Source organism: Oncorhynchus clarkii, chromosome 5 (assembly GCF_045791955.1).
Source record: "Oncorhynchus clarkii lewisi isolate Uvic-CL-2024 chromosome 5, UVic_Ocla_1.0, whole genome shotgun sequence".
Lineage (NCBI taxonomy): Eukaryota > Metazoa > Chordata > Actinopteri > Salmoniformes > Salmonidae > Oncorhynchus > Oncorhynchus clarkii.
In genome coordinates, this window is record NC_092151.1 from 59,971,990 (window position 1) to 59,989,233 (window position 17,244).

Here is a 17,244-nt window from a genome sequence, read left to right on the forward strand (position 1 = left end):
ACGACGGGGTCCTGAGGCAAACTTCTGTCAGAGAATCATCATATAGACAGTCAGAGTAAGGGGTGGGATTTGAGCCAAGGTTTCGAGCCTACTAGGCATTTTAGAAGGTTTATACCACTAAATAAACAAGTCGATGTCAGCTTTGGGAGCATGTCCAGACGCATCTGAACATCCATCTACAGATGGAATCTGGGATGAGTCATTAGAATAAATACCAATGTGAGCCGGCCTTGTCAGTCTGATAGATTCCTGTACTTTAAAATATAGAGACGTTTTATTTTCAAAGCAGAGTCATATATTTGCTTCAAAGTCAACGCTCGGTGGCAAGAATGTAAATTGTGGTGGAGTTTTTGGGTGGGCTCATGGTCTCGGGAGAGAAAATGACCATCCCGTTTGTTATGACTATGCTCTCAGTCCATTAGGAGTGCCATAGCAACTTATTAAAGTCATTGATGCATGTGTCTTGGTATAAGCAGCTGTTGAAAGGGACACCTGTAGTTAGTTACTAACCACTGCCTGAAGTGTTGTGCTTGGAAGGAATGTAGTATATCAATGAGAGATGTGTGTATGTGTGTTGATGCGTCACAGTACATTTGAATTGAAGGGCCTTTTCTTGGCAGGGTTCTCTTGATTGCCTTCACTTACCGACATTCTCTCTCTCTCTTTTTTTCCCTCTCCCTCTCTCCTCCCTTTCTCTTCCTTCTCTCTCTCTCTCCCCCTTCCTCCCTCTACAGACAGCATGAAAGGAACGTGCTGGCTGAATATCCAAGATGGCCGCTGTGAGGTCAACATCAACGGCGCCACACTCAAGTCTGAGTGCTGCTCTACGCTGGGAGCCGCCTGGGGCAGTCCTTGTGAACGCTGCGAGATCGGTCAGTACGCACACAAACAGACCTGTAGACAAACACACTCCTAATGAAGATACTAAGGTGTGTACGGTAACTGATGTCTCTCTCCACAGACACTGCCTGTTCCAGAGGGTTCGCTCGTATGAAGGGAGTCAATTGTGAAGGTAAAACACACATTGACCCCGACACACACACACACTGCTGCTACTGTCTATTATCCATTATGTTGGTAGCAGACATTCTCACAGTCATAATGACCCTCTGTCTCCCTCCCTGTGGTATTCCACTCCCTCCCTATGAGTCATACAGTACAGTCATTCCTTTAATAACCCCCGATTCCCCCCCCCCCCCCCCCCCCCCCCCTCCAGACATCAATGAGTGTGAGGTGTTCCCGGGGGTGTGTACCAACGGGCGCTGTGTCAACACCCAGGGCTCCTTCCTCTGTGAGTGTGCTGAGGGTCTCACCCTGGACGGGAGCGGACGCACCTGCGTGGGTAAGACAAGACCGTAACCGACCTTGATAAACAAGCAGATTTGTCACACAAATGTGGTCACCAAAAATATTAGCATCTTGAGGCTACTGTGTGGTCAGCAGTAGTGTATGTCCGTCCATCTGTCTGTTCCTCAGACGTGCGCAGCGAGCAGTGCTACATGAAGTGGCACGAGGATGAGTGTGGCGAACCGCTGCCCGGGCGCTACCGCGTGGACATGTGCTGCTGCTCGGTGGGCGCGGCCTGGGGCATCGACTGTGAGGAGTGTCCCAAGGCGGGAACCCCGGAGAACAAGGCCATCTGCCCCCGAGGACCAGGCTTCGCCAACCGAGGAGACATCCTGACTGGCAGACCCTTTTACAAAGGTAGGGACAATCACTCATTGTCCCGTTTTCCTTGTCGGAATGTCAGTAGACTTTTTGTGTTGTGTCATTTACACATTTAGGGTCTATCCCAACTAGACTGAGGAGCTACAAAGAGCAAGTCAAATGATCAAATGTGCAGGTGCCAGCCGTCCACAGCATCACATATCTAAACAACTAGAAATGTCTTTTGAGAAAATCATTACTGGATTAGATTTGGAAAAATAGCACAGGTCAATTTCATGTGAATTCCATACACAGTTCACCCCTGACCCTTGGCATTATGCTGTTCTGTTCTTCTCCTGCAGATGTGAATGAGTGTAAGGTGTTCAGCGGCCTGTGTTCTCACGGAACGTGTCGCAACACCATCGGCAGCTTCAAGTGTCGCTGCAGCAGCGGCTTCGCCCTCAACATGGAGGAGAGGAACTGCACCGGTACGAGAGAGAGAAAGCATAGTCATGTTTTTTTTTTATACAATAAAAAAGCATCTTAACTAGTTACGGAGAAATATGTATCTTTAGTAAGATTTCTGTAGTATTTGAGCAAGTTTTAGGGTCATAAAATAAACTTGTGCTACAAACTCACTTGACGACACTGTTTGTTGACACAGCTGAATTTCCTCATGAGATCAGTAAATGAAGGTTGCATATGATATTTATGTAATATGCATTCTTCTCTCTGTCTCTCTTCCCTGTCTCTCTTCCCTGTCTCTCTTCTCTCTGTCTCTCTTCCCTGTCTCTCTTCTCTCTGTCTCTTCCCTCTGTCTCCCCTCCCTCTCTTTCTTCCCTCTGTCTCTTCCCTCTGTCTCTCTTCCCTCTGTCTCCCCTCCCTCTCTCTCTTCCCTGTCTCTCTTCCCTGTCTCTCTTCTCTCTGTCTCTCTTCCCTGTCTCTCTTCCCTGTCTCTCTTCTCTCTGTCTCTCTTCCCTGTCTCTGTCTCTCCTCTCTCTTCCCTCTGTCTCTTCCCTCTGTCTCCCCTCCCTCTCTTTCTTCCCTCTGTCTCTGTCTCTCTTCCCTCTGTCTCCCCTCTCTCTCTTCCCTGTCTCTCTTCCCACTGTCTCCCCTCCCTCTGTCTCCCCTCCCTCTCTCTCTTCCCTCTGTCTCTCTTCCCTGTCTCTCTTCCCTCTGTCTCCCCTCCCTCTCTCTCTTCCCTCTGTCTCTTCTCTCTGTCTCCCCTCCCTCTCTCTCTTCCCTGTCTCTCTTCCCTGTCTCTCTTCTCTCTGTCTCTTCCCTCTGTCTCCCCTCCCTCTCTTTCTTCCCTCTGTCTCTTCCCTCTGTCTCTCTTCCCTCTGTCTCCCCTCCCTCTCTCTCTTCCCTGTCTCTCTTCTCTCTGTCTCTTCCCTCTGTCTCTCCTCCCTCTCTCTCTTCCCTGTCTCTCTTCTCTCTGTCTCTTCCCTCTGTCTCCCCTCCCTCTCTTTCTTCCCTCTGTCTCTTCCCTCTGTCTCTCTTCCCTCTGTCTCCCCTCCCTCTCTCTCTTCCCTGTCTCTCTTCCCACTGTCTCCCCTCCCTCTGTCTCCCCTCCCTCTCTCTCTTCCCTCTGTCTCTCTTCCCTGTCTCTCTTCCCTCTGTCTCCCCTCCATCTCTCTCTTCCCTCTGTCTCTTCTCTCTGTCTCCCCTCCCTCTCTCTCTTCCTTGTCTCTCTTCCCTGTCTCTCTTCTCTCTGTCTCTTCCCTCTGTCTCCCCTCCCTCTCTTTCTTCCCTCTGTCTCTTCCCTCTGTCTCTCTTCCCTCTGTCTCCCCTCCCTCTCTCTCTTCCCTGTCTCTCTTCCCACTGTCTCCCCTCCCTCTGTCTCCCCTCCCTCTCTCTCTTCCCTCTGTCTCTCTTCCCTGTCTCTCTTCCCTCTGTCTCCCCTCCCTCTCTCTCTTCCCTCTGTCTCTTCTCTCTGTCTCCCCTCCCTCTCTCTCTTGCCTGTCTCTCTTCCCACTGTCTCTCTTCCCTCTCTCTCTTCCCACTGTCTCTTCTCTCTGTCTCCCCTCCCTCTCTCTCTTCCCTGTCTCTCTTCCCACTGTCTCTCTTCCCTCTCTTTCTTCCCTCTGTCTCTTCTCTCTGTCTCCCCTCCCTCTCTCTCTTCCCTCTGTCTCCCCTCCCTCTCTCTCTTCCCTCTGTCTCCCCTCCCTCTCTCTCTTCTCTTTGTCTCCCATCCCTCTCTCTCTTCCCTCTGTCTCTTCTCTCTGTCTCCCCTCCCTCTCTCTCTTCCCTGTCTCTCTTCCCTGTCTCTCTTCCCTGTCTCTCTTCCCTCTGTCTCTTCTCTCTGTCTCCCCACCCTCTCTCTCTTCCCTGTCTCTCTTCCCTGTCTCTCTTCCCTCTGTCTCTTCTCTCTGTCTCCCCTCCCTCTCTCTCTTCCCTGTCTCTCTTCCCTGTCTCTCTTCCCTCTGTCTCTTCTCTCTGTCTCCCCTCCCTCTCTCTCTTCCCTGTCTCTCTTCCCTGTCTCTCTTCCCTCTGTCTCTCTTCCCTCTGTCTCCCCTCCCTCTGTCTCCCCTCCCTCTGTCTCCCCTCCCTCTGTCTCCCCTTCCTCTGTCTCCCCTCCCCCTGTCTCCCCTCCCTCTCTCTCTTCCCTGTCTCTCTCCCCTCTGTCTCCCCTCCCTCTCTCTCTTCCCTCTCTCTCTTCCCTCTGTCTCTTCCCTCTGTCTCCCCTCCCTCTCTCTCTTCCCTGTCTCTTCCCTCTGTCTCCCCTCCCTCTCTCTCTTCCCTCTCTCTCTTCCCTCTGTCTCTTCCCTCTGTCTCCCCTCCCTCTCTCTCTTCCCTGTCTCTTCCCTCTGTCTCCCCTCCCTCTCTCTCTTCCCTCTCTCTCTTCCCTCTGTCTCTTCCCTCTGTCTCCCCTCCCTCTCTCTCTTCCCTCTGTCTCTCTTCCCTCTCTCTCTCTTCCCTCTGTCTCTTCCCTCTGTCTCCCCTCCCTCTGTCTCTTCCCTGTCTCTCTTCCCACTGTCTCTCTTCCCTCTCTTTCTTCACTCTCTCTCTTCCCTCTGTCTCTTCCCTCTGTCTCTCCTCCCTCTCTCTCTTCCCTCTGTCTCTCTTCCCTCTCTCTCTCTTCCCTCTCTCTCTTCCCTCTTTATTCCCTCTCTCTCTTCCCTCTGTCTCTTCCCTCTGTCTCCCCTCCCTCGCTCTCTTCCCGGTCTCTCTTCCCTCTGTCTATCTTCCCTCTGTCTCTCTTCCCTCTGTCTCTCTTCCCTCTGTCTCCCCTCCCTCTGTCTCCCCTCCCTCTGTCTCCCCTCCCTCCCTCTGTCTCCCCTCCCCCTGTCTCTCTTCCCTCTGTCTCTCTTCCCTCTGTCTCTCTTCCCTCTGTCTCCCCTCCCTCTGTCTCCCCTCCCTCTGTCTCCCCTCCCTCTGTCTCCCCTCCCTCTGTTTCCCCTCCCTCTGTCTCCCCTCCCCCTGTCTCTCTTCCCCCTGTCTCTCTTCCCTCTGTCTCTCTTCCCTCTGTCTCTCTTCCCTCTGTCTCTCTTCCCTCTTTATTCCCTCTCTCTCTTCCCTCTGTCTCTTCCCTCTGTCTCCCCTCCCTCGCTCTCTTCCCTGTCTCTCTTCCCTCTGTCTCTATTCCCTCTGTCTCTCTTCTGTCTCTCTTCCCTCTGTCTCTCTTCCCTCTGTCTCTCTTCCCTCTGTCTCTCTTCCCTCTGTCTCCCCTCCCTCTGACTCCCCTCCCTCTGTCTCCCCTCCCTCTGTCTCTCCTCCCTCTGTCTCTCCTCCCTCTGTCTCCCCTCCCTCTGTCTCCCCTCCCTCTGTCTCTCTTCCCTCTGTCTCTCTTCCCTGTCTCTCTTCCCTCTGTCTCTCCTCCCTCTCTCTCCTCCCTCTGTCTCTCCTCCCACTCCCACAGATATTGACGAATGTCGTATCTCTCCGGACCTGTGTGGCCACGGCACCTGTGTGAACACCCCCGGCAGCTTCGAGTGTGAATGCTTCGAGGGCTACGAGAGCGGCTTCATGATGATGAAGAACTGCATGGGTGAGTGGGGGAACACACATATAACTCTCCAGTTGACGGGAGAGTGGGAGAACTTCCTCCGAGATCATTATTGAATGTTGACCTTGTTGCACTCTCTCCCTCTCTCTCTTCTATCTTTCTCCTTTTTCGCTCTCCCTCCCTCCCCTCTCTCTCTCCTACCTTTCTTCCTCTCCCTCTCTCCCCTGCAGATATTGATGAGTGTGAGAGGAACACACTGCTGTGTCAAGGAGGCGCCTGTCTGAACACAGAGGGGAGTTACGAGTGTGAATGTCCCCCCGGACACCAGCTGAGCCCCGACGGCTCCTCCTGTGAAGGTAGGCAAACAGTATATCACTGCACAGTGCATAGTATACAGCACACACACACACACACACTTTACATCACCTAAAATATGAGACATGTTAGATCACTGTTTTGGTGTTTTACATCATCCTCAAGTCATCTGGGATACATGTTCAAGTTCACCAGACAGTAAACGTTATTCTCTCCTACATGATATTGTCTACTGTGGTGGCTAATTCCTTTGATTGAAGCTGACTCTAACTGTCACTGTGTGTTTCCAGATGTGAACGAGTGCCAGCTGAGCAACAACCTGTGTAAGAACGGCCACTGTGTCAACATGGTGGGGAACTACCAGTGCTCCTGTGACACGGGCTACCAGGTTACACCAGACAGACAGGGCTGCGTTGGTGAGTGACCACCTGACTGAGACATGACATCATTTGTCTCGTGGATGTTAGCACCGTGGTTGTTGACCATTTCTAAGCGTCAAGCACCGTTTGAGTGTCTGTTTGTGTGTGTCTATGCTTACCTGTAACCCGGCTGATTGCAGATATTGATGAGTGTACCATCATGAACGGCGGCTGTGACACACACTGTACCAACTCAGAGGGCAGCTACGAGTGCAGCTGTAGTGAGGGCTACGCTCTCATGCCCGACCTCAGAACCTGCGCCGGTAAGTCACACAGTAACGCAATCCACCAGCGTGCTGTACATACACACGTAGTATAGTGTAGAAACACACAGTCACACTCGTTCTCTCCCCTGTCCAGACATCGATGAGTGCGAGGACAGCCCTGATATCTGTGACGGGGGTCAGTGTACCAACGTCCCCGGAGAGTACCGCTGTCTCTGCTACGACGGATTCATGGCCTCCATGGATATGAGGACCTGCATTGGTGAGATGTACACCGTGTTCTCTTCTCCTGCTCTCTCTCCTTCTCTCTCTCCTTCTCTCTCTCCTTCTCTCTCTCCATCTCTCTCTCTCCATCTCTCTCTCTCTCTCTCTCTCTCTCTCTCTCTCTCTCTCTCTCTCTCTCTCTCTCTCTCTCTCCCTCTCTTCTCTCCCCTTCTATTCCCTCCCTCTCCCTCTCTCTCCCTCCCCCATCCCTCTAATTTGACCCTTACCTGTTAGACATATATTTTACTCCTCTGTCCCCTCTCCAAGACCAGTTAACTCATGTTCCTCTGTGTGTGTTCCTCTGTGTGTTTGTTCCTCTGTCTGTGTTCCTCTGTGTTGTGTGTTCCTCTGTGTTGTGTGTTCCATTGTGTGTGTTCCTCTGTGTGTATTCCATTGTGTTGTGTGTGTTCCTCTGTGTGTGTTCCTCTGTGTGTGTTCCTCTGTGTGTGTTCCTCTGTGTGTGTTCCATTGTGTGTGTTCCTCTGTGTGTGTTCCATTGTGTTGTGTGTGTTCCTCTGTGTTGTGTGTGTTCCTCTGTGTGTGTGTATCAGATGTGAACGAGTGTGAGCTGAACCCTAACATCTGTCTGCATGGGGACTGTGAGAACACCAAGGGATCCTTCATCTGTCACTGTCAGCTGGGATACTTTGTCAAGAAGGGCTCCACCGGCTGCACAGGTACAGTGTACACACACACATACACACCGTACAACACCATGGGCTACACACACGCTGGTCGTAACTGTAAGGCTATTTACTGTAAAACAATATCTTAGTTATGACGATGTCATGAAGCTTTGGTCATTTTTTACTCCTGTGGATAACGCCCGGTATAAGCCAGAGTACAGACAGAATGCGAGAGGCACTCGCATGTCTTGTCTCTACATTTATCTCTCTGCTGTTTTTCCTTCTCCTAGATATTGATGAGTGTGAGATTGGAGCCCATAACTGTGACATGCATGCTGCCTGCGTCAACGTCCCCGGAAGCTTCAAGTGTCGCTGTCGTGACGGCTGGGTGGGGGACGGCATCAAGTGTGTGGGTGAGTATGCTAGTGCTGGGCTGGAACAAAAGCCTGTTAAATGAAATTTTACAAATACGTAATTTAGCAGACACTTTTATCGAGAGCGACTTACAGTCACACGCGTGTATATTTTTAGGTATGGATGGTCGTGGGAATCGAACCCACAACTTTGACATTGTAAGCACCGCGCTCTACCAACTAAGCCATACGTTCGTTAACTCTCTAGAAACCGGAGATGTCTACAGTAGTTCATCTCTACAGTACTTCTCAGAATCGGTTCTTGAATTGTTATTGCACGGCTGCCTCATCTACGGACACCAAGTGAACTGATTATGTTTGACCCTCCTCTCTCCCTGTAGACGTGGATGAGTGTTCCACTGAAGAGCACAACTGCAACCTCAACGCAGACTGTGTCAACACCCCAGGCTCCTACCGCTGTGCCTGCAAGGAGGGCTTCAATGGGGATGGCTTCTCCTGTTCTGATATGGATGAGTGTGCTGACAACGTGAACCTGTGTGAGAACGGCCAGTGTCTGAACGCTCCGGGGGGCTACCGCTGCGAGTGTGAGATGGGCTTCACCCCTACTGAGGACAGCAAGGCCTGCCAGGGTCAGAATAACACACAAACACACACACACACACACACACACCATCGTTCTGACCATAGCCACTGACCGTATCTTTTTCTCCCTCTCCGGTAGACATCGACGAGTGTAACTTCCAGAACATCTGTGTGTTTGGAACGTGTCAGAACCTCCCGGGGATGTTCCGGTGTGTGTGTGACGACGGCTACGAGCTGGACCGCAGCGGAGGAAACTGCACTGGTGAGAAGCACACACCCTCTGCCATACTCTGATAACTCTGCCACGGCATCACGACCAAGCCAATCTGGCAGCCCTCATATTTCGCCATCAATTTGGACTTTGTATTCCCTCGTTGTGCCACTCAATCTCTCTGTCATGTGCAGCCGCAGCAAGTCTGTGACTTTATCAAGGCTCTTTCTGCTTTCTCCAGTCCTCTCAGTCTAAGTGCATAGCTTTCACATAGTGCATGTGTGTGTGGATTTATGTGTGTTATTTAATGTTGGTCATAAAGTGTGTGTGTGCGTGTGTGTTCCAGACATTAACGAATGTGTGTGTGCGTGTGTTCCAGACATTAACGAATGTGCGGACCCTGTGAACTGCATCAACGGCTTGTGTGTGAACACACCAGGAAGCTACCTGTGTAACTGCCCTCCGGACTTCGAGCTCAATCCAACTGGAGTGGGCTGTGTGGGTGAGTACTGGACACCTGGCATCAGAGCAATGCTAATGTCTGGTAGCCATGGAGATGAAGACTCCTCAGCCAATGAGTGAGTGGCAGGAAGTGTTGATGGGTGTGTAACAATAATTCCTTTCCCTCATCTCAGACACACGAGTTGGCAACTGTTTCCTGGACACGTTGGCGCGTGGCGACGGCGGCATCTCCTGCAGCGCTGAGATCGGCGTGGGCGTCACCCGCGCCTCCTGCTGCTGCTCCCTGGGGGGAGCCTGGGGAAACCCCTGTGAACTCTGCCCCCCCATCAACTCCAGTACGTACTATAAAGCTTGGTCGAACCAAATCATGACAGACATGCTCCTTTTGTAGACAAACAAAACATCTTGGCCAACTCCACATATATTTTTGAGGAAAATGTGGTAGGATCTTTTTGGGGTTGTTTTTTTTGTCTGTAGCGGAGTACAAGACACTGTGTCCCGGAGGAGAGGGCTTCAGACCTAACCCCATCACTGTCATCCTGGAAGGTAAACACTGTTCGTCCATATCTTATTATCCCGTTGTATTTATTAAGAGTATGTCCCAACAAACTAAACGGGACTCCTTCTCCCACTGCCCCCACCAGACATTGATGAGTGCCAGGAGCTGCCAGGCCTGTGCCAGGGTGGCAACTGTGTCAACACCTTCGGTAGCTTCCAGTGTGAGTGCCCCGCAGGCTACTACCTCAACGAGGAGACACGCATCTGCGAGGGTAAGAGGGAAAAGGTCACAGAAGGGTCAAATGAGGTCATCCTCCGGACTTCCCCAGTATTCATCTGATCCAGTTGACCGCCTAAAGCCCAAAATAGTGGAAGATGATAAAAGACAGTACTGTGTGTAACCACGTGTATTCTGTGTTTGTGTGTGTAGATATTGATGAGTGCACAGCCCACATTGGAATCTGTGGCCCTGGTACCTGCTACAACACCTTGGGGAACTACACCTGCGTGTGTCCTCCTGAGTACATGCAGGTCAACGGAGGAAACAACTGCATGGGTGAGTCAGACCACACTGGGTGGTACTTACTAAATGATATATACAGTAAACAGTCAAAAGTTTAGACACACCTACTCATTCAAGGGTTTTTCTTTATTTTTACTATTTTAATAGTGAAGACATCAACAACTATCAAATGACACATATGGAATCATGTAGTAACCAACAAAGTGTTAAACAAATCAAAATGGATTTTAGATTCGTCAAAGTAGCCACCCTTTGCCTTGATGACAGCTTTGCACACTCTTGGCATTCTCTCAACAAGCTTCATGAGGAATGCTTTTCTTGAAGGACTTCCCACATATGCTCAGCACTTGTTGGCTGATTTTCCTTCACTCTGCAGCCCAACTCATCCCAAACCATCTCAATTGGGTTGAGGTCAGATGATTGTGGAGGCCAGGTCATCTGATGCAGCACTCCATCACTCTCCTTGGTCAAATAGGCCTTACACATCCTGGAGGTGTGTTTTGGGTCCTTGCCCAGTTGAAAAACAAATGATAATCCCATAAAACGCTAATCAGATGGGATGACGTATCGCTGCAGAATGCTGTGGTAGCCATGCTGTTTAAGTGTTCCTTGAATTCTAAATAAGTCACAGACAGTGTCACCAGCAAAGCACCCCCACACCATCACACCTCCTCCTCCTTGCTTCACGGTGGGAACCACACATGCGGAGATCATCTGTTCACCTACTCTGCGTCTCACAAAGACACGGCGGTTGGAACCAAAAATCTTACATTTGGACTCATCAGACCAAAGGACAGATTTCCCCTAGTCTAATGTACATTGCTCTTGTTTCTTGGCCCAAGCAAGTCTCTTCTTATTATTGGTGACCTTTAGTAGTGGTTTCTTTGCAGCAATTCGACCATGAAGGCCTGATTCACACAGTCTCCTCTGAACAGTTTATGTTAAGATGTGTCTGTTACTTGAACTCTGTGAAGCATTTATTTGGGATGCACTTTCTGAAGCTGGTAACTCTAATGGACTTATCCTCTGCAGCAGAGGTAACTCTGCATCTTCTTTTCCTGTGGCGGTCCACATGAGAGCCAGTTTCATCATAGCGCTTGAGGGTTTTTGCGACTGCACTTGAAGAAACTTGAAAAGTTCTTGAAATTTTCCAGATTGACTGACCTTCATGTCTTAGAGTAATGATGGACTGTCATTCCTCTTTGCTTATTTGAGATGTTATTGCCATAATATAGACTTGGTCTTTTACCAAATAGGGCTATCTTCTGTATACCACCCCTACCTTGTCACAACACCACTGATTGGCTCAGAATCATTAAGAAACAAAGAAAATGAACATGTTAATTGAAGACTACCTCATGAAGCTGGTTTAGAGAATTCCAAAAGTCTGCAAAGCTGTCATCAAGGCAAAGGGTGGCTACTTTGAAGAATCTAAAATAGAAAATATATTTTGATTTGTATAACACTGTTTTGGTTGCTACATGATTCCATATGTGTTATTTCATAGTTTTGATGTCTTCACTATTATTCTATAATGTAGAAAACAGTACAAATAAAGAAAAAGCCTTGAATGAGTAGATGTGTCCAAACTTTTGACTGGGAGTGTGTGTGTGTGTGTGTGTGTGTGTGTGTGTGTGTGTGTGTGTGTGTGTGTGTGTGTGTGTGTGTGTGTGTGTGTGTGTGTGTGTGTGTGTGTGTGTGTGTGTGTGTGTGTGTGTGTGTGTGTGTGTGTGTGTGTGTGTGTGTGTGTGTGTGTGTGTGTGTGTGTGTGAATAAACATACAAACAGTTTAGTAACGGTTTACAAACGACAAGCAATTTACACAGTTAATGAGTTGTGTATTTATGATGAGTCATTCTCAACCCCGTCTCTGCTGACATCACAGACATGAGGAAGAGCGTGTGTTACCGCAACTTCAACGACACGTGTGAGAACGAGCTGTCGTTCAACATGACCAAGAAGATGTGCTGCTGTGCCTACAACGTGGGCAAAGCCTGGAACAAGCCCTGTGAAGCCTGCCCTACCCCTGTCACCTGTGAGCTGGAACATAAGACACTCGCACACACACTCGCATAAACACACATAGACACACTCATAGACACACTACCTCCAACTCTTTCATGACAGCCTCTAAATACGGTGTGTTCTTGGTGCCTAAGTTCACGCCGTCGTTTTGTCCTCTCTGCCACAGCGGAGTACCAGGTACTGTGTGGGAACCAGGCTCCTGGGTTCATCATAGACATCCACACAGGCAAGCCCATCGGTAAGGTCATCAGTAGGTCAAATAGGTCATTCTGGCCTACTGCTTGTTCAGAACAGAAACTGCTGAACTGCCAAAAGCGATAGATACTATAATCATAATGTTATTATGTGGTACTAGTGTAGAACAATAATAATGAAATATGATACGGTGCTATTATATAGTGGCTTTATGGAGTAGCTTTGTGAGTGAATGACTTGTAACAGAGCTGTGGCTGTGTTGTTCGCTAGATATTGATGAGTGTCGAGAGATCCCGGGGATATGTGCACACGGAGCGTGTATCAACCAGATAGGAAGCTTCCGCTGTGAATGTCCCATGGGCTTCAGCTACAACAATATACTGCTCATCTGTGAAGGTAAGGCTCAGACACACACACACACACACACACACACACACACACACACACACACACAATCATCACCTTTTTCCTTCTCATAAAAAAAACTGATCGTAAACATTCCCTCATATACACATACCTACACACTTTATGTGGCCCTCAAACCAAATGTACCCGCACACAACACACACACACACATCCACACACTCACACTTAATAAGCAGTAAAGTTAATGCTGCCCTCTCTCTCTCACATGAATTGTGAAGACAGACAGCAGAGTATACTGGCCCTGTAGGGGCCTAATGCCAGGGTCTGCCAGTCCAGGGGACTTAAATCACGCTAAAGCACCGAGGAACTGAACCCCAGCCAGTCTGGCACTGTTCTGTTTGGCCCTCCTCAGCCTCTGCATTACCTCACACTGGGCTTTTACTAGACAGTTATGACCACTGTGACTGATGGTCGCTGCCCGCTCTTGTTTTTCATTCCCTCCAGATATTGACGAGTGTAACAGCGGAGACAACCTGTGCCAACGCAACGCCAACTGTATCAACTTCCCAGGGAGCTACCGCTGCGAGTGCTCACCAGGCTTCAAGCTGTCCCCAAGTGGGGCCTGCGTGGGTGAGTCCCAACTCTGTGCCCGGGGGCCGCAAGGATTTACCATCTCAGAACAAAAGGGGGGGGTGGAGAGATGAGATTATGTTGATAGTTTATAAGTGAAATGTACTACGGTGTGTTACCCTGTTGAGAGATGATTGTTTTGAGAGTTAGATGGTTTATTAGTCAATGAGAAAACACACTGAGATGATCAATATTAATGTATTTCATCTCCCCTACTACCATACCCTGTTCAAAGGCACTTAAATATGTTGTCTTGCCCATTCACCCTCTGAATGGCAGACACACACAATCCATGTCTCAATTGTCTCAAGGCTTAAAAAGCCTTCTTTAACCTGTCTCCTCCCCTTCATCTACTCTGAGTGGATTTAACAAGTGACATCAATAAGGGATCATAGCTTTCACCTGGATTCACCTGGTCAGCATGTCATGGAAATACTTTGTGTACTCAGTGTATATTTATGATCTCAATGGAACTTCCTGGTTAGATCGTTTATTTTAAATAAACTAAAAAGGTGTGTATCTTCTCTCCCTGTGTGTGTGTAGACCGCAACGAGTGCCAGGAGATCCCTAACGTGTGTAGCCACGGAGAGTGTATCGACACCCAGGGCAGCTACCGCTGTCTCTGCCACAACGGCTTCAAGGCCACCGCCGACCAGACAATGTGCATGGGTGAGTAAAGAGTCCCAGTAAACTCAATAGACTTGCCATAGACTTACCACACAGTAGACACTCTACAGTTAGTTTTTCAATCATCTCACCTCTGTCTCACCCCCTGGTCTCGCTCCCGTCTCAGATATCGACGAGTGTGACAGACAGCCGTGTGGGAACGGAACCTGTAAGAACACAGTGGGCTCCTACAACTGTCTCTGCTTCCCTGGATTCGAGCTCACGCACAACAATGACTGCATGGGTACGTACGTATGACATCCCGAGGTATCTCATCCTGGAAAATAGCACTATGGCGACAGTTAAGGAGTAGTTCAGTCGAAATGTTAAAAGGGATTCTTTTGAGTAGCATATTTTGAATAAATATGAACTCTCTCCACTTCCCCGTCCCCCTCCAGACATTGATGAGTGCAGTGCGTTGGTGGGTCAGGTGTGTAGGAACGGCCAGTGTATCAACAGCCTGGGATCCTTCCAGTGTCTCTGTCAGGATGGCTACGAACTCACCCCAGACGGAAAGAACTGTGTCGGTAAGCAACGTCAACACCCTAGCAACTCTAAACATGGGTCAAGTACATTTGTCGTATGCTTTCGAATATTTGATTCATGCTTGATTTAGTTAGCCTGGTACAATGGAGCCAATGCAACGGTCCCCAAAGTGCAAACCCCAAGCTAAATCAAGTATTTGGAAGTGTTTGATGTATGTCTTGGGGTGTATAATGTGTTTTCATGGAGGCGTACTGTATAATCACACAATGTTCTTCCTCAGATATCAATGAGTGTGTGAGTCTTCCTGGTACCTGCTCTCCTGGAACCTGTCAGAACCTGGACGGGTCGTTCCGCTGTATCTGCCCAACTGGATACGAGGTCCAGAACGACCAGTGTATAGGTAGGAGCCCTACACACACACACACACACACACACAAACACACACTCCGTCGCGCGCTTAACTATTGGAGGTGAAAGAGACCATTAACGCAAGTTCACACACACTGAATAGCTACCACAGAGAACATGACTTCATTACCTCTGCACATTCTGATCCCACCTGCTCACACAGATAGAGCCAGCACACGCCCCCACCTACACATCAGGGTGTCAACGACCTGCAGTGACCCTGCCTTCTGGCCCAACACACACCCACACCACACGCTGTGTAACAGCCTTATAGCCTTGTTGCAGCAGCACCATCTGGCCTTAGAGTTTGCCGTGATTTTGCACTCATTCCCTCTCCTCTCATCCCTATTGCACTGTCGGTCGCTCACTTTCTCTTCCAGATATCAACGAGTGTGAGGTGGAGCCCAATATCTGCCAGTTTGGCACGTGCACCAACACCCCAGGAAGCTTCCAGTGTATCTGCCAGAATGGCTTTGTCCTGTCGGACAATGGGCGCCGCTGTTTCGGTGAGAGAGAGAGAGAACTGTACGTTACAGTAGTCATTAAATGGCCAAGTAACAGATGTGTTAGAAATCACAGCACCTCTGTCCTTCCCAGCAGACCCACTATTGGGAGTCTATTGTCTGCTATATCCACCTGACTGTGTTTTTCTCCCCCAACCCACTCTGTATGACAGATACCAGAGAGAGCTTCTGTTTCACCCGCTTCGAGTCAGGCAAGTGTTCTGTGCCCAAGGCCTTCAACACCACCAAGGCCAAGTGCTGCTGCAGCAAGATGCCAGGCGAGGGCTGGGGAGACCCGTGCGAGCTGTGCCCACACGATAGCGAGGGTGAGTCACGCGCACGACACACACGTTCCACACACACACACACACACACCTCACTTCCAGTACTTTTCCATTCAATGTTTGTTATGATAACATATTCCTCAACACAAGCCAGATGATGAGACCTAAACCTACTGGATCCTGTCCTGTCAGTACATTTAACGTCTAACGTCTCCTTGTGTCTCCAGCGTCCTTTAAAAGCCTGTGTCCCTACGGCCATGGATCCCTGCCTGGACTTGGGGAAACCCGTGAGGGTGAGTGACAAGTGGCACGACTGGGCCAACCCCAGACATACCAACCCCTGAACTGAATCAGCTCTCTGATGACCAGATGTCAAAAATGTCTGGACAATAAACTGTCCTCATCTGTCTTTCTGTAGACATGAAGGAGTGTCTGGTCAATAAACTGTCCTCATCTGTCTTTCTGTAGACATGAAGGAGTGTCTGGTCAATAAACTGTCCTCATCTGTCTTTCTGTAGACATGAAGGAGTGTCTGGTCAATAAACTGTCCTCATCTGTCTTTCTGTAGACATGAAGGAGTGTCTGGTCAATAAACTGTCCTCATCTGTCTTTCTGTAGACATGAAGGAGTGTCTGGTCAATAAACTGTCCTCATCTGTCTTTCTGTAGACATGAAGGAGTGTCTGGTCAATAAACTGTCCTCATCTGTCTTTCTGTAGACATGAAGGAGTGTCTGGTCAATAAACTGTCCTCATCTGTCTTTCTGTAGACATGAAGGAGTGTCTGGTCAATAAACTGTCCTCATCTGTCTTTCTGTAGACATGAAGGAGTGTCTGGTCAATAAACTGTCCTCATCTGTCTTTCTGTAGACATGAACGAGTGTCTGGACAACCCAGGCGTCTGTGTGAACGGTGTCTGTATCAACACGGACGGATCGTTCCGCTGCGAGTGTCCCTTTGGCTACAACCTGGACTATACCGGGGTCAACTGTGTTGGTGAGCTGACCTTTATTGGTGGTGATAATGATGAGGAGGAGGATTAGATTTACTTTCCTTCAAGATTACATTCTTGTCAGAAGTCAACATACCTGAGGACAAATTCATTTACATGATCACCCTTCCCCTCCTCCCTCCTCTCCCTCCCCAGACACTGATGAGTGCTCTATAGGAAACCCCTGTGGTAACGGGACCTGTACTAATGTGGTGGGAGGCTTTGAGTGCTCCTGTCATGAAGGCTTCGAACCTGGCTCCATGATGACCTGTGAAGGTATGTAACATCATACAAACACACACCCGTGACCTTTCACCTGGGAAATTACAAACGCTTATTTTTTTATTTTTTATTTCACCTTTATTTATGATTATGATTAATTATGATTAAATACCATCCAATTGTACAATTATTCTTGTATGACAGAATGCTCATGTACTCATCTCTCTCCCCAGATATCAACGAGTGCTCTCTGAACCCCCTGCTGTGTGCCTTCCGCTGTGTCAATACTTTTGGTTCCTACGAGTGCATGTGTCCCTCGGGCTACGTGCTGCGAGACGACCACCGCATGTGCAGAGGTGAGGGGACGCGGCATAACCTC

At 49.2% G+C, this 17,244-nt stretch overlaps 1 protein-coding gene across 2 annotated transcripts in view; it reads left to right on the top strand.

Annotated features, from left to right (window-relative positions):
* The window catches only part of LOC139409129 (fibrillin-2-like), a 92,601-nt gene that overhangs the window by 65,890 nt on the left and 9,467 nt on the right, over positions 1-17,244 (top strand). For both annotated transcript variants that reach the window (XM_071153870.1, XM_071153871.1), the window contains exons 21-53: positions 735-872; positions 962-1,012; positions 1,217-1,342; positions 1,477-1,704; positions 2,010-2,135; positions 5,507-5,635; positions 5,824-5,949; positions 6,199-6,324; positions 6,468-6,590; positions 6,688-6,813; positions 7,367-7,492; positions 7,732-7,854; positions 8,196-8,444; positions 8,537-8,659; positions 8,988-9,110; positions 9,244-9,405; positions 9,548-9,616; positions 9,715-9,840; positions 9,999-10,124; positions 11,977-12,126; positions 12,283-12,354; positions 12,582-12,707; positions 13,182-13,307; positions 13,851-13,976; positions 14,101-14,217; positions 14,372-14,500; positions 14,740-14,859; positions 15,248-15,373; positions 15,544-15,696; positions 15,882-15,947; positions 16,523-16,648; positions 16,800-16,919; positions 17,099-17,221. In XM_071153870.1, coding sequence (XP_071009971.1) covers positions 735-872; positions 962-1,012; positions 1,217-1,342; positions 1,477-1,704; positions 2,010-2,135; positions 5,507-5,635; positions 5,824-5,949; positions 6,199-6,324; positions 6,468-6,590; positions 6,688-6,813; positions 7,367-7,492; positions 7,732-7,854; positions 8,196-8,444; positions 8,537-8,659; positions 8,988-9,110; positions 9,244-9,405; positions 9,548-9,616; positions 9,715-9,840; positions 9,999-10,124; positions 11,977-12,126; positions 12,283-12,354; positions 12,582-12,707; positions 13,182-13,307; positions 13,851-13,976; positions 14,101-14,217; positions 14,372-14,500; positions 14,740-14,859; positions 15,248-15,373; positions 15,544-15,696; positions 15,882-15,947; positions 16,523-16,648; positions 16,800-16,919; positions 17,099-17,221 — 4,206 coding nt within the window. The remainder of the gene's footprint in view (positions 1-734; positions 873-961; positions 1,013-1,216; positions 1,343-1,476; positions 1,705-2,009; positions 2,136-5,506; positions 5,636-5,823; positions 5,950-6,198; positions 6,325-6,467; positions 6,591-6,687; positions 6,814-7,366; positions 7,493-7,731; positions 7,855-8,195; positions 8,445-8,536; positions 8,660-8,987; positions 9,111-9,243; positions 9,406-9,547; positions 9,617-9,714; positions 9,841-9,998; positions 10,125-11,976; positions 12,127-12,282; positions 12,355-12,581; positions 12,708-13,181; positions 13,308-13,850; positions 13,977-14,100; positions 14,218-14,371; positions 14,501-14,739; positions 14,860-15,247; positions 15,374-15,543; positions 15,697-15,881; positions 15,948-16,522; positions 16,649-16,799; positions 16,920-17,098; positions 17,222-17,244) is intronic.